The sequence below is a fragment of the Topomyia yanbarensis genome, chromosome 3 (genome assembly GCF_030247195.1).
Source record: "Topomyia yanbarensis strain Yona2022 chromosome 3, ASM3024719v1, whole genome shotgun sequence".
Lineage (NCBI taxonomy): Eukaryota > Metazoa > Arthropoda > Insecta > Diptera > Culicidae > Topomyia > Topomyia yanbarensis.
The window spans coordinates 144,872,844-144,893,585 of record NC_080672.1 but is presented as its reverse complement, the minus strand read 5'-3'; the positions used below and the strand labels follow the sequence as shown (position 1 = coordinate 144,893,585).

The 20,742-nt window shown below is 39.1% G+C and overlaps 1 protein-coding gene across 1 annotated transcript; it reads right to left on the bottom strand.

Moving 5' to 3' along the window:
* Positions 1-15,661: 15,661 nt before the first annotated feature.
* On the bottom strand, positions 15,662-20,478 carry LOC131688694 (putative helicase mov-10-B.1). Its single transcript, XM_058973142.1, has 5 exons — positions 20,272-20,478; positions 18,179-19,097; positions 17,984-18,121; positions 17,397-17,873; positions 15,662-17,283 (listed from the first exon to the last, which is right to left on the bottom strand). The coding sequence occupies exons 1-5, from the start codon at positions 20,330-20,332 to the stop codon at positions 15,879-15,881; spliced, it is 3,000 nt and encodes a 999-aa protein (XP_058829125.1). The 5' UTR covers positions 20,333-20,478; the 3' UTR covers positions 15,662-15,878.
* Positions 20,479-20,742: the final 264 nt, after the last annotated feature.

Here is a 20,742-nt window from a genome sequence, read left to right as displayed (position 1 = left end):
CACTTTTTCTAGCTTTCTCAGTTGAACCTTAAAGCAAGCCTAAAAAATCGGCTATCTTTGAAAATGAAGAAAACCGATTTTTTTTGCACTCCGTTGGCAAAACCTTCGTGAAAGTATATTTATAGTGTGGGGTTGAATAGTAAATTTAACTCACCAGTTGATGCATTGCTCGCAAATTGTACGCAAACCGTGATTTGAGACTATATTCCATCAATATAGTAACTTAGACTAATGAACATTCAAACAGAAAGATGTTTAAAATGGTTGTGAAAAAGGGGCACAAAATCATCAAACTGATGGGAAAGATGAACACATAGCATGGGTAAGATGGACATGTGGTATTGGCGATTTGCCGCAAAAAAAGAGATTATATGTTTGTTCCAGTACCAGGAGAAACTGGAAGTACTCCGGAGAAAATCGTTCCTGTACTCTTCTTCTCTTTTTTCTTCATCTGGTAGAAAACTGGAGTAAAAAATTAAAGGGTTTGTGTCTAGGTTTGTGTACAGGACACGATTACGGTGGCATTAAAAATGTAGCTTTTTCAAGAGCGTGCAAATGAATTTTATCAATCACAACTATCGACTCACGTTCTAGCTCATTCTCCTGTTCCCTATGTTACAATTTGCTATACACCCTCCCCATTAAAACATCCCCATTATTGAAGGTCATTTAACGGTAATCTACGAAATTTCATTTTCCAATTAAATTTTCAATAATGGACTAATGAACTTAGGTAAACAATCTTATTTCATGATCGATTAATGGCCGAACAAATGAAATTATTTGATGAATTACAGTGTTATACAACGTTCGCACTACCAGTTATAACGGGTTTAGACGCTATGCTGGTGATTTTTCTTGTTTCTAATTATTATAATGTGTTATAACTCTATAGTGAAAACATAGTATTATCACAGAGAACAGACGTCCATCTTCAGCATTCAATTTGTGTAAAATCTAACGGTTTCGAAGGTAGTTGGGATATCCAAACCAGGTGCGCTCCTGTCGTCATGTTTTTTTTGTGGCTGAGCTCGACAGAATTGACAGCGGTTATTCCTCTACCCAGTCAAACTAGTCCGGAAGTGGTTCGGACTTCCAGTATGAATTTCAGCTCAAACGCATGAACCGATTGTGTCGAAATCGGTTGTTTTCTTTTAGCAAGATTCCATACTCAATCCATTCAGGATTTCGAACCAGTTCCGGAATGGATTTGACGGATAGTTGAGATAGGTTGGTGTGGCGGCGCTAGCGTTTATGGTATATTAATTCAAAGGTCTACACACGTTTTTTAAATATTTTTGTTCGATCATGGATGTCTGTTCTCTGTGGTATTATTAAACCGATTGCAGTTTGAATCCTAAACAATGAACTGCATGTTCTGCAGGGTTTTATGTTATATAGGTGTTTTAATGTGGAAATAGAACTGACACAATTACATCCCCAGTACAGCGGTTTCTTTCATTATGTAAAACAGATTTGTTTTAACCCATTATATCCTAGCGTATGAAATTTCATACGCAGAACTATCCATCGTTTTACGCGTATTTACTACAGAATTTTGGCATCTAACTGCTTTATTATTGCACTACTGGGATCATTGCACCTCATATTTCATTGTGAAACAAGACAACTGCAATTTTTTTAATTTTGTTTACGTTTTTGAACCATGTATAGTTGGGGCAAATGGCGGTTGAAAAGTAAGCAATACATTTAATTGAATTTTATTGCTGGAATTCGTGCTAATAATTCCATTATGTGACAAAACGTTCCTACAGGTGTAAAAGAAGTGTTGTCTATCAGAAAATCCGAAGAAATATGTCAAACAACTTAAAATTTGTTGTTTTTATTTAGCGTACGAATTTTTTTGCACGAGATATTTTCATTCTCAAAACCATTTTAAGCGATCTTATTTTTCCCATAATCCTTGATACATTTTTTGGTGGAATTGAAGATATCACTGCATTTGGCTCACTTTTTGAAACCCCTGGGTTATAATGGGTTAAAATTGAAATTTGTATACACAAACGTTCTATTTATTGTTTTATTTAAAACGCGTTTAGAACTTTAAATACACAGGGCAGGAGAGATAATCTGATTGGATAAACTAGGAAAACAATTTTAAGTCTAGTAACGCTTAAGACACGGCATGCATTTTAATCTAAAAAGAACACCCGCTTAAACTGCTGCTGGGACAGTAAGGTCTTGTTTTAAAAATTTCAGTTTTATGTAGGGTAAACGAGCCCTTATTCATCTCATTAGTCAGGATGTCACACTATTTCGTTGATAACTCGGCCTACTGTAACTGGATTGCACTTAAATATGTTTCAACATCTTTGCTTCGTTCCTAAGAAGTAATACATTGAAGAATCGGACCTGGAAAATGTAAAATACTCACGTTTGAGTGAAGTGAAAAGTCGAGTACAACGCACCCTTATTCATCCTACCATTTAAGCTAATGCGTTGAACGGAGATAGCAGACACTGCTCTAACTAATGTGTTCAAATGGGTGGGATGAATAGAGGTGCTAAGATGAATTAGGGAGCTGTTACCCTAGTACAAAACAAGTGTTCGAAATAAAAAATCAAATAGTTCTGCTGGGAATGAGATTTGTTTGACGTTTTCTAGTATTCTTAACTACCTTATCGACCGCCATGTGCCAAAACGAACAATTAGTACCGATCAACTTCCTCCCGGGCAATCAACCGTCCTTAGACGATTAAAATCTGCCAAACGAGATGCATTTAAAAAATTCTCGAAACATAAGACACTTCCCTCTAAGAACGGTTGGTTTCAAAATCGTCCAATGAAGGACGTTCGTTGGACCAATTTGGACAACGTCCAAATAACCGTTCAACGAACGTCCATCGTTGGACCCGTGTTGAACGATTTTGAAACAATTTTTTGGACGTCTCAGTGGGTTGCATTGCGAAATCAATACTTTCAACTCAACCACGAATACAAACAGCAAAGCAAGCCTTTTTAGACACCAGCGAAACGTCGAGCGTCAACTGAAATCCAAGCCCAAGTCGTTCTGGAAGTATGTTAACGATCAGCGAAAAGAATCCGGTTTACCATCTTGTATGTATGTATGTATAATTGAATACTTTACGCTGACGTCACAAATGAACTGAGTGTTCATTTTTGACAGTTCGCTTGTACTGTTTACATGGACTTAGAAAAATTCTTTACGATTTTCTTCGAGCGAATCTAGTCGTCCACAAATTTTTCTAAGTCCATGTAAACAGTACAAGCGAACTGTCAAGAAAAGTGAGGTTAACTGTGCCAGTAAAGAACCTAATAGAAGTTTAGGCACCGACACTAAGGAAATTTGCCAACTGTTCTCCCACAAATTTTCAAGCGTTTTTTTCCAACGAGCGCCTTCCACGAGCGATGTCAGATGTACGGAAATCTCCGTAGATCTACGGATTTGGAGGTTTTCTACGGATCTACGGAAATGCAATTTTTTCTACGGAAATCTACGGATTTATCTCAGTGTACTTTTGAAGAAGGTTGCCAATGATCGACAGTTATTTTTTCTATTGGAAAATCATCTTAACAAAATAGAGAATCCGCAAAACCACGTTGTGCGATAATAAATACCAGCGATCGAAAATTCAACTCGAGAATATGGACCCTGCTTTATAAAACGCCTTCCAAAAGTTATACCGCATTTCGGCGATAATGAGTCGGGAAAATTATATGTAGTTCAGATCAATAAATCCAGTAAAAGTCGTATTGAATAGAATTTAATTTATAGTCTCATCTGCAAATGATAAATTGTTTATTTCATAGAATTCAAGCAACGTTTTCTCCTCTCTGAATCGATATCTTGGATCCTGATAACTGTTTTAATTCGTATATTTGATTCGTGCACGTAGCCTGACAGCTGATTTGTCGATCGATTGGCGCTGGTTCAGGTAAAAGCGAAAAGGACACTGAGTATCGTGACAGTTGTCTTTGATAGTTGGAAATATTGGTTGACCAACCTCGGCGCGGCCCGATGTAAATATGAATATCTGTAGCACTTTTTAAGACGAAATGCTATTAAGAAGCACAACTGGAAATCCCGAATGGCAAGACGCGATCCAAAATCAGCTGGGTATTTCTCCGATGTCATTGATGTCAGGACCTTCTGAGAAACGAACCTCGCCTCTGACCATATTCTGGTGGTATGTGCGATATGGTCGTCCACATCGTACGAATGAGGGTACAACAAAAATGAGGAAAGCTTTGCCATGAATGACACGTGAAAGCGATCAACAACACGAGAAGGAAATACTTTTATTACTAAAGCAATTAGAGTTATCTAAATCTGTCCAGCAACCAACGTCACGTTAAACGGGAATATGTGTATTGCCATATATAACGTTAATCTCATTCAGCTTCAACATGTTCGAAATTTGGCTCTGGTATGCATACCTCGTACCTCACTAGATCAATTTATCTACAGTAACAGCATGACACATCTTTATGAACAGGATTAAGTTAAGATTAAGGTCCCCGTCTACAAGGAGGGCGGTGCAATCGACGGAAGACTACATGATTTGTCTCCTGATGGCGTTATCCGTAGATTCATGTCGCAAGATGACGAAGTTGTTGCCGATAAAGACGTGTTCAGGAATTTGTTCCCCACTTCCCCAGAATGAATAAGGCGTTGAAACTGAATCCTGGTTGCGGTTAATGCAGCAGAAATGGGCGACAAAAGAGATATTTTATACCACTGTTTTCCATAGTTGTTCGTAGAATTGAAACGTAACAGTTTGTTGGTTATACGTGCCAGTTGGTTACATCACAGAGAACAGACATCCATGATCGAACAAAAATATTTAAAAAACGTGTGTATACATTTGAATTAATATACGAAAAACACTAGCGCCGCCACACCAACCTATCCCAACTATCCGTCTAATCGATTCCGGAACCGGTTCGAAATCCTGGATGGATTCAGCATGGAATCTAGCTCAAAGAAAACAACCGATTCCGACTCTATCGGTTGACGCATTTGAGCTGGAATTCATGCTGGAAGTCCGAATCGGTTCCGGACTAGTTTGACAGGGTAGAGGAATAACCGCTGTCAATTCTGTCGCACTCAGCCATAAAAAAACATGACGACAGTAGCGCACCTGGTTTAGATATCCAAACTACCTTCGAAACCGTTAGAGATTTTACACAAGTTGAATGCTGAAGATGGACGTCTGTTCTCTGTGCTACCTTCAACACGGTTTACCTAATTTTAAGTTCCCCCACGATACCACGAGATTGAGTCAAAGGAACTCAATTTTAGGTAGTTTTTTGTTTCCGTGTAGGGCGAACTTGGTTTCGCTCGCGTTTTCTGGCAAATTTGGACTGGTACCGAGCAAAATCCTGGCATAACTCTGACATAAACTGTGCAAAGATCCTGGCAATTCCTACCTGGTAAAATTTATCACGAATCGAGCAAAACATCTGACAAAGATGTGACAGGAAGCGTGCAGAGATGTTGGCCGTACATTCCTGGCTGGATTCTGGATAAAAGTGAGCAGCATCGGTTGGTTTAACCGCTTCTGTCAGAAACGGTTGTTGCATTTGAGCAAATTCGTTGCCAGAATTCTCGCACAAATCGCGCAAAATGTTCGCAGAAACTCTGCCAGCATCAATTTCGCTTTGCTCAACTTTTGCTAACTTTCTGCTTGCCATGCGCTACCCCGGTCAGCGTGGCAAGCAGAAAATTAGCAAAAGTTGAGCAAAGCGAAATTGATGCTGGCAGAGTTTCTGCGAGCATTTTGCGCGTCGTCGGGTGTCGTCATGTTATATTGTCATAAGGTTTAACCAAAGATGCTTCCGGAAAAACATGGTCATAAAGTAATTTATACCTACAATAAAAACTACATTTAGAAACCCTAATAAACATCTTATGATTCAAGAGCCTAACGACCTGTTCAGGGTATCATCCAAACAATATGTGGAATCGTAGGACTATATAGGTTAAAGTTCGTGTATAATATTTTTTTATTAGGGAAAGCATCGCCGAATATTGAAACTGATTTTTCTCTATTTGAGTACATTGCGACTTTGGCCCTAATGAAAGATCTGTGTCGAAATATGCTTTATCCCACCCTCTAAGAACGGTTGGTTTCAAAATCGTCCAATGAAGGACGTTCGTTGGACCAATTTGGACAACGTCCAAATAACCGTTCAACGAACGTCCATCGTTGGACCCGTGTTGAACGATTTTGAAACAATTTTTTGGACGTCTCACTGGGCAGTTAAACTCATTCCGGAACCGGTTCGGATTTCTGAATGGAGTCATTATGGATTCCAAATCAAATGCAACAACCGATTCCGACTCAGAATCGGTTGTTGCATTTGATTCGGAATCCATAATGACTCCATTCAGGATTCCGAATCAAATTCCGAATGGTTTGACTGGGATGATGTTTGCAATACCGTCAAACCGCCAACTTAAACAGGCCATACACGATACGATTTGTTGTACGACGGTCGTACAACCGGTCGTACAACTTGTGTCGAAACGATCGTCTGAACGATTATCGCAACGTGTGTGCCTCTGTCGTACGACTTGTAGTACGACCCGGTCGTGTCGTATGGTAGTTTGGCATGCTTAAAAACTGGTCGTACGACCAGTTGTATGTATGAGTGAAAATTTGTTGGTATTTGTTTTTTCTGGCAAATTCGGCAATGAATCTGTTTCGTTTGTCGTGCAGATCCATTCACCTAGTGGTGTAATTGTGCATTTCTTTTTACTATTATCATGGCAGGTTATACTCGACATTATACATAAAATTTATCCTTGTTGCATATGTCACCAAGATTCAATGCCAATGTCCCGTGAAAAGTATATTAGGCAGTTTTGATAGAGTGCTTTATCTAATTTATATGTATTCTTCTCGTTAAGTGAGACTTTCGAATTAGGTCTCAATTCTTCATCGTTATTTTACGTAAACGTGTAAATATATAAGTGCAGTGTCCACTTTAATGTTGTTTGTACCTTTTGCAAAAACAACTAGCAGCATGCAGGGGCTCATACGGGAAATCGAATAACATTTTCTAAAGGACTGACTATTCATCAATCGTAAGACAGTTCTGAACAAATCGATAACAGAGGAAAGTCGATAATAGTTGGAACGAAGAAAATCTGTATGCTGACTAATCATATTATTCGGCATGGAAAATCTTTTAATTTGTCAGGACAGCCTATTAGAATATATAGGCACGATTGACACGTTGTTATTATTTATGCAGTTTTACATTTCATATAAAAGAAATGCATAGAATTCGCTCAAACTTTCAAGACTTTTTCCTTATATAGAGTGATTGGGGCAAATAGGTATGGGGGTACAATAGGTAAATGGCATTATCTTTGCTATGTTATTGCAGAGGTCACTCGTGTTGCGTGAATAAGATGCATGGTAGAGAACATCGCCTCTAAACAATTCAAGGTTCCTTTCGAAACATTACGAGCTTTTGTGAATGAAAACTACTCGTGATCAATGAAAGCGCAACAGAAATTTCGCGTCCATTAGCAATATAATAATTTAAGGGGCAGTTGAAGTAGATAATCGAAAAAAAACATAATAGAAAATGAGAAGGAAAACGAATCCAAAAAATGCTCCGAAGCGCAAACGTGTTCGTCCAACAGTTAAGCAACCACATGAGCCGGAATGACCCCATTTTTTGAGTATTTTTTTCTATTGCTTCGAACTACACAAAATTTTTGGTAGTTTATTCAAAGGTTAGTATAACGAATTCATACGAGCTTTAGCGAACCTACTGCCATTTGGTGATTTATTAGGGTAGTTTATTTTAAAAATGGTTTTTCCTTTCTCATATAATGAAAGGCTATGCAATCACTCGAAAAATGGAATTTCCTACCGAGGCCCGGAGGGCCGAGTGACATATACCATTCGATTCAGTTCGTCGAGATCGCAAAATGTCTATGTGTGTGCGTATGTATGTGTGTATGTATGTGTGTGTCAAATAAAGTCACTCGATTTTCTCATAGATGGTTGAACCGATTTGCACAAATTTAGTTTCATCTGAAAAGTAAAACGCTTCTATAAGACGCTATTGAATTTTTAGTTGATCGGACTTTCGGTTCCAGAGTTACGGGTTGAAATGTGCGGTAACACAGCAATTCCCCATACAAATTGGTAACCCTATGATATCCGAATGATGTTATACCTATTCAAATACATTAAACATTACTTGGATTTACGGGCCTAGATCACTAATGACCAATCAAAGTAGCATTGACCACATTGGCCATCTATGGCGGTTCTTGACGCCCCCGGAGACCCCGGCTCTGACTATTGGTTTCGGAGTTACAGGTCGGTTATTGCGGTCACATAAGAATTTCTCATAAAAACAGGTACAATCGTAATACCTCATAAGTGAAAAATCTATTGAAATGCACATCAAATTGTTCCAATTCGCATAGCGATTGTTCACACATTGTTCACTATGGATAATTCCGGAAGTCTCGGCTTCCGGACATATTCCAGAACTAAAGCTACCTTTGATGACAACTGAACCTATTTTGACTATCCTAGTTTCAAATGGAAGATATAATATGCAGTTGGATGTTGGACCCCGCTTCTACCCCTCCCCCTTCTTCCTCTCAACCCCACCCCCCTCTCAGACCAACCTACCACCTGCATTCCCTTCATCCAACCCGTATACCAAAATAAGTTTTAAGTGGTTTCCGGCGCATCCTCTTCCTCCAACTAATCATACCCCTTCCCTTCCCCACCACCCCACATTTCAAAATATATTAACATGAACACAACATTGAACTCACGCTGATTAAGCTAATAAAATATTACATGTTTGCTTGTTTCAAGTGTGTCAGCGTCGACATGTTCGTCAGATTCGTGATAGGCGTGCATTTATATACGCTTATTAAGTGTAATAAGAATGTAATAAATATTATATTGAACAAAATCAGTCATTAAATCATAATTGAATAAATGAGAAAGGCACCATTGCACCAATAGGTGGATTAAAACAGGTTTTTATTTTAAAAATGGTAACTTAAGGGTTCATATATCTTGTAGATCGGGAATGTTTTGAATTTTTGTATTATTTTTTTCTACAAAGGGTTAAAAGGTTTTTTACTCATTTCAAGTAAAAATTGCCATTTTCCCGAAAATGAAAACATGAAAAATTATCTCCAAAACTCAACGTTGTGGCTAGATATTTTTTACGTATGCAAAGTTTGAAATAAATCGGTTAAGTAGGTTTTGAATGGCACTTAACTCCGCAAATCATGTTTTGTCCAGAAATGTTCTACAAGAAGCTTCGTTACCGAGTCGCTTGTCGAAATTTTTGCATGGAAAAATTACAAAATTTTTAAATCCATTATCATCAAAATATTTTAGGAAGGAGCCCCAAGTCTGCGTGATAGAATGACAGGTTTTTTAGATCTTCGTATTTTACCTGTTCCTTGCGAGTACATTTTCATCATCTTTGGATTAGCCTTTCGAGATCTTTGAATAAATAAAAAATTTCACATTTCTTTCGACAACTCTATTGGTCTAACTAAACACCATTTTATAGCATGGACTGGATGTGTAACCAGTTGCATAAAAGTTTTTCTTCATTTTGTAGATACAGCTTGGACGATTAGCATCCACCGACAGATCTAGAACTTATTCGGATTTTGGTTCGCACATGATATTTTAGAAAGAAGATGAATGAATTTTCCAACAAAAAATATCAGTAATAATCGATTTTTTTACATGCAGTTTTGTGTACCGATGAATGAAAATACAAACCGAACCGGGTGTTATCTAAGTGAAACGCCGTTTTCTAGCATTGACTGAAAAATAATCAGCTGCCAACACGAACACGGTGTGCAGCTATCGAAACCACTAAAGGCCCTAGTATAGACTGTGGAAACCACCGGTACAAACAGCGTTGCCAATGTTCCAGAATTATCTGGAATCTTCCAGATTTTTTCCAACTAAACAGACATTCGTTCAAGCCAGACATTTTACCAGATTTTTTAATCTTGCCAGATTTTTTCTGCTTTGAGATTTTAGACCCAACCATATCGAGTAGAGCATTAAATGTATCTTCGTTCATACGCAAATAGTTTCTAAAATCTTCAGGCTCTGTTACACTTAACTCTGAGAGTAAATTCATATGCGTATGAGTCGATCGATTTAACAGTCAATTTTTGGACCACTTTCTCCGTTTCTTAACTTTTTCCTCATTGTCTGTTAACAAAACAATGGAAAAAATTGACGCTAGTTTACGTTTTGAGGAACTTGACATTTTGAATGCCTCTGCGTATAAGCTATAACCTCTAACTGGTTGGACGACCCGTCGTACTGCGAATACAAGCGTGTCTGGTAAATTGGTCGTACGACAAATCGCTTCAACAGTCTGTACGACCTGTCGTACTACCAGTCGTACGATATGTCTATGGACTTCTAGAATTATCGATGATGCACAGTGTAGCGAAAGAAACTTTGATTGACCATCAGTCATCTAGAACTGTAAATCTAAATATTTTGACATTTTTAACCTTAAGTTTCAACTGAAAACACCTCAATACACGGCCTTGGAAAACGATAAAAGCATACTATGTTGCGTTTCGGCTTCGCCTCATCAGAAACCGACACTAACACATTGTCGGAATAGATTAGCGCCGGCTTGACGCAAATCCCTTAAAACTAAAACACACTATGTGTTTCAATCAAACGACTGATCAAACGTGATGTCCCGTTCGAGCAGAAGTTCTGTTTATGCCGATGAGACACAAGTGAAGCCGAAACTTGTCTTGACTTAGCAGGCCTATGCGAAAGCACTATGCTATATTTCACCCTAAGGAGGAAAATTTGGTAAAACCAAAATTTCTCACTAGGGTGAAAATTTGTTGGTCAAAACCAGTCTTTGTACAGGAGGGCACAAATCCTTATTTCATACTATGTTGCGTTTCGGCTTCGCCTCATCAGAAACCGACACTAACACATTGTCGGAATAGATTAGCGCCGGCTTGACGCAAATCCCTTAAAACTAAAACACACTATGTGTTTCAATCAAACGACTGATCAAACGTGATGTCCCGTTCGAGCAGAAGTTCTGTTTATGCCGATGAGACACAAGTGAAGCCGAAACTTGTCTTGGCTTAGCAGGCCTATGCGAAAGCACTATGCTATATTTCACCCTAAGGAGGAAAATTTGGTAAAACCAAAATTTCTCACTAGGGTGAAAATTTGTTGGTCAAAACCAGTCTTTGTACAGGAGGGCACAAATCCTTATTTCATACTATGTTGCGTTTCGGCTTCGCCTCATCAGAAACCGACACTAACACATTGTCTGAATAGATTAGCGCCGGCTTGACGCAAATCCCTTAAAACTAAAACACACTATGTGTTTCAATCAAACGACTGATCAAACGTGATGTCCCGTTCGAGCAGAAGTTCTGTTTATGCCGATGAGACACAAGTGAAGCCGAAACTTGTCTTGGCTTAGCAGGCCTATGCGAAAGCACTATGCTATATTTCACCCTAAGGAGGAAAATTTGGTAAAACCAAAATTTCTCACTAGGGTGAAAATTTGTTGGTCAAAACCAGTCTTTGTACAGGAGGGCACAAATCCTTATTTCATACTATGTTGCGTTTCGGCTTCGCCTCATCAGAAACCGACACTAACACATTGTCGGAATAGATTAGCGCGACAATGTGTTAGTGTCGGTTTCTGATGAGGCGAAGCCGAAACGCAACATAGTATGAAATAAGGATTTGTGCCCTCCTGTACAAAGACTGGTTTTGACCAACAAATTTTCACCCTAGTGAGAAATTTTGGTTTTACCAAATTTTCCTCCTTAGGGTGAAATATAGCATAGTGCTTTCGCATAGGCCTGCTAAGCCAAGACAAGTTTCGGCTTCATTTGTGTCTCATCGGCATAAACAGAACTTCTGCTCGAACGGGACATCACGTTTGATCAGTCGTTTGATTGAAACACATAGTGTGTTTTAGTTTTAAGGGATTTGCGTCAAGCCGGCGCTAATCTATTCCGACAATGTGTTAGTGTCGGTTTCTGATGAGGCGAAGCCGAAACGCAACATAGTATGAAATAAGGATTTGTGCCCTCCTGTACAAAGACTGGTTTTGACCAACAAATTTTCACCCTAGTGAGAAATTTTGGTTTTACCAAATTTTCCTCCTTAGGGTGAAATATAGCATAGTGCTTTCGCATAGGCCTGCTAAGCCAAGACAAGTTTCGGCTTCACTTGTGTCTCATCGGCATAAACAGAACTTCTGCTCGAACGGGACATCACGTTTGATCAGTCGTTTGATTGAAACACATAGTGTGTTTTAGTTTTAAGGGATTTGCGTCAAGCCGGCGCTAATCTATTCCGACAATGTGTTAGTGTCGGTTTCTGATGAGGCGAAGCCGAAACGCAACATAGTATGAAATAAGGATTTGTGCCCTCCTGTACAAAGACTGGTTTTGACCAACAAATTTTCACCCTAGTGAGAAATTTTGGTTTTACCAAATTTTCCTCCTTAGGGTGAAATATAGCATAGTGCTTTCGCATAGGCCTGCTAAGCCAAGACAAGTTTCGGCTTCACTTGTGTCTCATCGGCATAAACAGAACTTCTGCTCGAACGGGACATCACGTTTGATCAGTCGTTTGATTGAAACACATAGTGTGTTTTAGTTTTAAGGGATTTGCGTCAAGCCGGCGCTAATCTATTCCGACAATGTGTTAGTGTCGGTTTCTGATGAGGCGAAGCCGAAACGCAACATAGTATGAAATAAGGATTTGTGCCCTCCTGTACAAAGACTGGTTTTGACCAACAAATTTTCACCCTAGTGAGAAATTTTGGTTTTACCAAATTTTCCTCCTTAGGGTGAAATATAGCATAGTGCGATAAAAGCAGTTTTTTCTACCACCTTTGTAAAAATCTTCATGAACATTGCTGATTGATTATCCTGAAGATTTGTCCAACGGTGTCACAAAAAAACTGCTTTTTGCGTTTTCCAAGATGACCGCTTTTTCAAACTTTCTCACTTGCACCTTAACAATATTACGATTGCACCGATTTATACGAAAAATCCCTATGTGATCGCAGTAACCAATCTGTAACTCCGCAAACGAAAGTTTGATTTAATCGTTGTGGACCCGATAGAGTACCCGAAAAACTGAAATACTAATAACTATGGCCTTTTTTATCAGATCTGTACACTTCTAGAGTTAATTTTAACATTTTCAGTCTTTGTTAAAATGAATTCGATGAATTTATCTGGTTTCTTCAATTTACTACCTAAATTAAAATAATATAATATGATAATTTTGAGATGCATTTCAATAGATTTTTCACTTTATTTTGGTATGCTTGGCAAGTGAAAGTGATAAGGATGAGAGAGAAGTCAGTCTGAGCGGGATGGATGGAGTATTGGTTTAAGGGGATAATATGAAGGTGGATATGTGAAACCCCTTTTCGGTCAGCCCTAGCCACTCCGCTGTTAAAATCCAGAAAATTTATTCCTCCAAAAATTGTGGACCTGCGGGCCGGATTTAGTTCAACAATTTTCAAATCGCTTGCATAATCTTTCTATACGGGAATCGTAAAAATGTGCCAAATCAACTGAGCCAACAATTGTTCAAAACTCAAAACTCAGTAGCAGCCGTTCTATGAGACCGATTTATATTTTGAATATTAGCACCAAAGCTTCTGGAACCATTGGATTAGTCTTCAATTACCTAAGCCTGCAAATCAAAGCAAATTGGCAGCCATTTGCATAAAAAATTATCTTTTAGTGGTAAGGGAGAGAGGGTTGCAATGAAACATATTTTTCCACGATTAAATTTGGTGATAATACATGTCATATGTGTAGCCAAAAGTGGTACATAGTTCCATTCTGTTGTTAACCCTTAAAGGCGCAAATCAATTTTTTTAAATATTCTGAAAATTGTCTCACAGTTTTGATACGTTACTATGATAATTTTGAGATGGTTTTCGCAATGTTGTTTTAAAACAACATTGCGCATTTAAGGGTTAATTAAATTATATTTTTTTGATAATAAACAGTCGGTGCTAAAATTTACCAGTGTGCCCCATGGGTAGGAACTATGAAACACGACGTCGTCTATAGTGGAGTGTAAATTGTATTCTTTAAATATTACGAATGATCCTAGCGATTCTAATTAAAGTTATAATAAGGCGAAAATCGTTTGTTTACGAAAGAAATCTTTATATCATCGGACTTATATATGCATATAAGCTGCATTCCCGAAAGAAGAGACAATTGCCACAAAACTTGCCCAAATTGACAAATGTTGGACTAGATGAGTAGTATTTACTGTAGAAAATCGGAACCCATTCACAGTAACCCAATGGGTCTATTTATAAAAATTGGGAAATTACACATAACCACGACAAGTAATCAAAAAACTTTGTTCGCGGCAAATATTGAGTATAAAATTAGCTATAAAAAGCAGTAGACTGAATTATATTCGATGAACGGCCACTCTTAAAAATGGAATAATGTTTGTTCATTGTAAATTTACTCTGGCTGTTACAAAAAAAATCATTAAAAGAGATAGAGTTATAAGAAATCTTCCAAAATATAGCAACACGTGTAAAGAATTAGAAATCATGGAAAATGAGGGAATGAGACGATTTTGTTCATGCATTATGATTTTATTGCGAATGTTTCATGGTTCCTGCTGTTCCACAGTTATTCCCTCTCCAAATGCGTTTATATCAAAACTTTCTGTGTGATCACACCCATCGATCCGCAGACCCGGAGCCAGATGTTCGATCAGAATGAAATTCAACGATGTTAGATTGTTGGTCATACATGCACACATACACTCTCAAATACACGCACACACAGACGTTACCCGAACTCGGCAAACTGAGTAGAGTGGTATATGAGACTAGGCCAGCCGGGCCCTGGTTAAGCAATCGATTTTCCTAGTGATTGCATTACTTTTCTACAAAAGAAAGAAAAAACGTCAAACTGGTTGGACGACTTATCGTACTGCAGCTACAACCGTGTGTGGCGAATTGGTCGTACGACAAATCGCTTCAACAGTCTATACGACTTGTCGTACGACATGTCGTTCGACAGGTTGTACGACCAATTGTATCGTGTATGGGCCGCATTAGGGGAGAGATAATTGGAACGATTTTTTAACAAAATTAATAAACGTGCAATAAATAAATTAACAAATTCGGTGAATAGTATATAAACGTGTATATATAAACGCAAAATTTGAAATATAAGTGTACCTAGAATTTTTATTGAGAAATGTTTCTTAGTAGGGCGGGAAAAAATAAAGATTTACTTAAAGACTGTTAAATTGCGTTGGATGAATGGAATGTCCATCCAACGTTTGACAAAAAAACTTGCTCTATGTAATAACATTCCCCTGTGATTACCCTTCAGGAGAACCAACTACGTACACTACATCGCCGTTAGAAACTCCCTCATGTTTTCAACAAAGTTGCTACCGGATTTAATTTCCACTTGACGAGCAAAATGAATAGTTTTTGTCTATCCAATAGTGTAACAAGCCTACGGGCCAAGGGGTCAGATAGAAGCGAACATGGATGAATAGATAAAAAATAACAAATCTTGGTCTTCGACGAATTGCAAAACAAGGAAATCAATTATGAAAAAGAGAGATCCTAACAATAGAGTAATTTATTCATTCCTGTTTTTCAATCATCGCTCAGTATTATGAGCAATGTTAATTTTCGAATATTCAGCATTTGCTTGTCAGTATATAAAAATAGGAGGCTTATTCAGGTATCTCGTATTTTTTCATTTTACGCAACTTTTTTTGTCGACTTGGCATTTTTATACGTGCTCGACTAATTAAAGCTTAACCTTCATTAAAGTGCAAAGTAGTACCTCACACGAGGCTATTAAACAGAGTGTCGAACATCTCTTCTCGCTTGGAACGCTTGACAATTCTCGATGGGGTCAAATCAAAGCATCTACCAACGGTGGCTCGATGCTCTGTACAGTATTTGATGAATTCGTACCAGTTCGGGTCGGTCTGTAGCGTACAACTGTTTCCGATAACTATAAGTAATGCCTTAGCTCTAGTCATGGCCACGTTCAGTCGTTTAACGTTGTTCAAAAATCCAACCCCGGGCGTATGGGAACGTACCGTTGAAAGTATGATAATAAGTTTTTCACGACCCTGGTACTGTTCGACGGATCCGATCTCGACCGAGGGCCACTCTCTGCGTAGACACATCTGACGTAACTGTTGTGCCTGTAGCTGGTAAGGTGATATAATTCCAATTTCATCCTGTGTGATTTTTCGGCCATTTACACCGGTCCGCAGGATAAACTCAAGGTAGAACTCGGCAGTTTCAATTTCTTTGACGTTGGTTAAACTCTTACTGTTGTCAATTCGTTCATTATTTCCAAATACAGTGTGAAGAATAATGGGAAAGCTTTTGTTGGGAAGCCATTTCCAGTTTTCAGCCAATGATACTTCCTCTTTCGGCGCTACAGGAATAAGTTCACTGCCGTAGAATTGCTTGTTCGCAAATTGTATCAAAGCTCGGTGTGACCGATAATTTCTAAGAAGTTTAGTTATCAATTGCTGATTATAAACTTTTGTTTCTGGCCATTTTTGATAAATAGGCAGATTCATTAGTCGTTCTAACATGGAAATTCCAAGCCCCATTTTATCAGCTATTTCGCTTCTTATTACAGGTCCGAGTTGGTGGGGATCACCAGCAACTATCACACTGGCATGTAATTTCTTTTTTGAAGTTACTAGACCTGCTATTGCAACCAATGCGGCAGGTTCCGACGCACTACCGCACTCATCGATAAACACATAATCGAAGTGATTCGTTCGGATGCGACTTTGTACCAAACGTCCACACACGGACAAGCTACAAATTACCACCCGTGCCTGATATATATCTTCCCAGGTTGGCCACCGGTGTCTCCCCTCGGCCAAGTTAGAGCGCCGTTTAAGTTCTTCCGAAAGTTCATCGATTCGTTTCTCAGAGGAGCGAGAAAAGAATCGATATAATTGTTCTGGCGGTAGATGCTTCATCAACCGTAAAGTGATATCATCGCAAGCGGAGTTGGATTGGGTGGTAACCAGAATGTGAGTTGCTGAAGATCGAGTACAAATTTGTACGATTGCCTCCACAAGCGTGGTAGTTTTTCCGGTTCCTGGCGGACCAAACAGTACGTATGGCAGCGGATAAGATGTTCGATTTACGATGTTCAAGACGGCGGCTTGTTGTTCTGGGTTTTCCATGAGAGAACGGTTGTACCATGATGTACTGAAAATAGTTAAAACGTTAAGATACGACTCAGAACAATAGACACAACCGAACGATGCTAACGTTTTCGAAGTGCAATGGGAATCAATCGAATATTGAAATATTGTACTCACATGGCAATACCAGCATTGGTTGGCCTAGGTTTTTGATCGGGGAATAAAAACTGAGCTAGTTCGTCACGTTTCGCAGCAGCTAATGCTTGCAGTTCTAACCGGCAGACAATTCGATTAACCTGCAGGTTCACTTTGACACGACAATTTGCTTCGATTCGTTCCTCCAGTTCAATTACGAAGTGATCATACAAAATCTGCATAATAACCCCGTTGCGATCAGTGCAGCCACCATCGGGACTCTCAACCGTGATTTTAACGACATCACCTTCCGCTAGATTCGTGGGCAGCTCATTGAAATGTGCCGTCTCGATTTGATACATGCGTGGCTTGTCTGTAGGGGTTAGTACGGCGTTGTCTGCTCTGTACCGGGATAAGTCACACTGAACGTTCAGATCATGAACGTGAACCATCATTTCAAACATCTCGCAGTAATTGGCTGCATTCAGACGTTTCCGGAAATCCGTCGTACAGAGATAACTGTTACGAGAGAAACAAGTTAGACTTTTTATCCTAAGTAACAAATCTACTCGCTCTACCAAGTTATTGAAAACTGTAATTTAAGCTTGTCATGCTGCAATATTACTCACCGAATGGATTCATGAATTTGCTTTTCCTTTTCAGTATAATCAGACGATAGTCTGAAACAGTTTGCCACGACTGAACAAAGTTCTTTCGAGGGGAGATAGTCTTCGAGTTCGCTCAAACGAATTCGTTTAGGTTGTTTCCTGAAATTGGATCCCAAGTCAATGTTTAGGGATTAGCACAATGTAGCTTTCGGTTACCTGGATAGATGATTTGATTTTTTTGACCGATAGCCTACAGGTTCCGCACGTGTTCCATATACATTGATGTGATACTGTTCGACGAAATCAAGTCGGTCATAGGGTCGTCGAAACACTAAAAACAGCGAGTATATTTGATGAGATTTCGACAGTATATTATTTGGTATCAGGAAACTTCTACTGTCGAAACATTCCAAGCAAGTTTGCGCTGTACTTATTGCAAACAACTCAAATCGCTCGTGATAAAGACACACATAGTCGATTATTAGAGGACATTGGTCAATGTTCGTAACCACTAGAGTGGACATCAGTTGACATTCATCGTAGCGAAGGGTGACTAACAAAGGACTTCTTGTCTGTCGCAGGGTGGGACTCTCTTGCATTGTGAGCTCAGGACCATGCACACTAACGTGACGATGAAAATCCATCGCATTAGGAAAGTTAAGTCGACAGATGATACAACATCTGCCCTTAATCAAAAAATTTGTATCCAATGGTCGTTTGAATGTTGACACGTATGCAAAATCTGCAGTAATCGTTTCACGATAACGCTCTTCGCGTGTCAACGAGCAGAACTGTAGACTTGAGATGATCGATTCCAAGCTGGCAGACTCTCTAACCGACGATGTACAGCTCCTCTCCTCCGTTGACTCGGACGCATCCATATCAAGTTCTGCCTGAAGACGGTTGACGTCAATCCTGTATTGTTTGCGATCTGTATCAATCTTTTCAATTACTAAAGAGGATCGTTCCATCAGTGCTTGGAATTCGCGCAAACGCACATCCTGACGATGCAGGCGAAAAACGTCCGAACTAAAGTAACGAAATACAGACTCTGATGCTACCACCCCATCGTGGGACAGTAAACCTTCGGTATAACAGCGTGCAAGTACATTCTGCAGAATTTCCTTCACTGTTGCTACAGAAAGATATGCATCGATCAGTCAACAAATTGAAACTTAAACCTAGGTATAGGTATCCAAAAAAACGTGTAATTGTTTACTTTAAGTACTCTTCCCCCTGTAAGTGGAAAACATGTTTTTCTTTCGTGAATATGCTAATTTAGTTAAAAAAAATTGGCGGAAAGCGAAAATTTGAATAATTGATTAATAAATTTAAAAATATGTTCTACCTACTAACCTTGCCCATGGGGTTGTGCTCTCGAAAGTAAGGTCTTATGCGAAGCTAGCTTAGTGCGGCTATGCCGCATAGTAGAGTCCAAGGATCCGAAGCGGCGCAAAGGCGCTGAGGATCCGCTGGACGAGTTGCCCTCTTACTCGTCATCGGAAACGCAAGCAAAGCGAACCTATGATCCACTCGTTTGCCCGGTATACTCAAACATAGGGGCTTTCCTTAGTTTAGTCCTTAGTCGAGCAGCACACAAATGAAACGAAGTGGCGTAAGCAGTGACAATATTTTGATTTTTGTCAATAAATACCATCGTATTGTTACTAAATAAAACATTGTTATTGTCTAATGTTCGCTGCCGCTCAGTCGGATTTGAACTATACTGGGCAAACGAGTGGATCAGAGGTTCGCTTGCGTTTCCGATGACGAGTGCGAGGAAAACTCGTGCAGAGGACTCGGCTATGCGGCATAGCCGCATTAAACTAGCTTCGCCAAAAGCCTTATTTTTGGGATCACAACAACCCCGTGAGCAATGTTATTAGTTACAACTGGTCGGTGTTAAGTCAGACCGGACTAAGTCGCAAAACTTCAAAAAATAAGATGACAATACTGGATAAAGAATTTCTTCAGCTACAAACTTTTGCCAGATATGAAATATGTAATCATAAACAAGAATTATGGCAAAAAATTCCAATTGTAACGTAGAGGATGCTGCAGTTCAAAGTTAGAAACCGTTTTTCTCGAAATCAATATTTTGTCACTTAGTCCGGTTTGACTTAACATCGACCAAGTTACTTAAAACTAATTAATGAAATAATAAAATTTTCGCTTTCCGCTCCTTTTTTATGCATCTACAGCACTAAACTAGCTTATTTCTAAAAGAAAAACATGTTTTCCGCTCATAAGGGCAGAAGTACCTAAAGTATACAATTACCAAAAAACGTTTCACGTAAAATGAAATTTACCTTTCGGTTTATGGCTGGCGTTGTTTGAGGAGCATATTGACGACGCGTTATTCTCCGTCATGGTAAAATATTCTTCGGAACAATTTCACAAACTGAAAAGGGTTAACAAGTTGAACAGTAACTTCAGAATACAGGATGATTGCGATGTTCAGATTAACATTATAAAAGCGCGGAATAATAAAATAAGCGAGACCTTCACGTTTTCGATCTTTTTGATCAACTCTGAAGTACACGGAAAAATTATATTAACTACCATGGATACGCGTAGAAATCTGACAGGGCTGCCAAAGTAAGACTTACAGAAATCTAGCTGAGCGGTCTCTGCCAGAAAATTTGCTCACTGGGAGCTCCCAGTGAGCAAATTTTCTAGCAGAGACCGCTCTGCTAGATTTCTGTAAGTCTTACTTTGGCAGCCCTGTCATATTTCTGCGCGTATCCTGTCGGGTTAGTTGAGCTAGGGCGAACTTGGTT

Bases quoted from the DNA above. Each gene is read 5' to 3' on its own strand.
- LOC131688694 (XM_058973142.1), bottom strand. From the start codon at position 20,332: ATGACGGAGAATAACGCGTCGTCAATATGCTCCTCAAACAACGCCAGC. The intron at 18,122-18,178 runs GTAACCGAAAGC...ATCCAATTTCAG, and splicing joins AAATCAAATCATCTATCCAG to GAAACAACCTAAACGAATTC. The intron at 17,284-17,396 runs GTGAGTACAATA...AACTATTTTCAG, and splicing joins ACCAATGCTGGTATTGCCAT to TACATCATGGTACAACCGTT.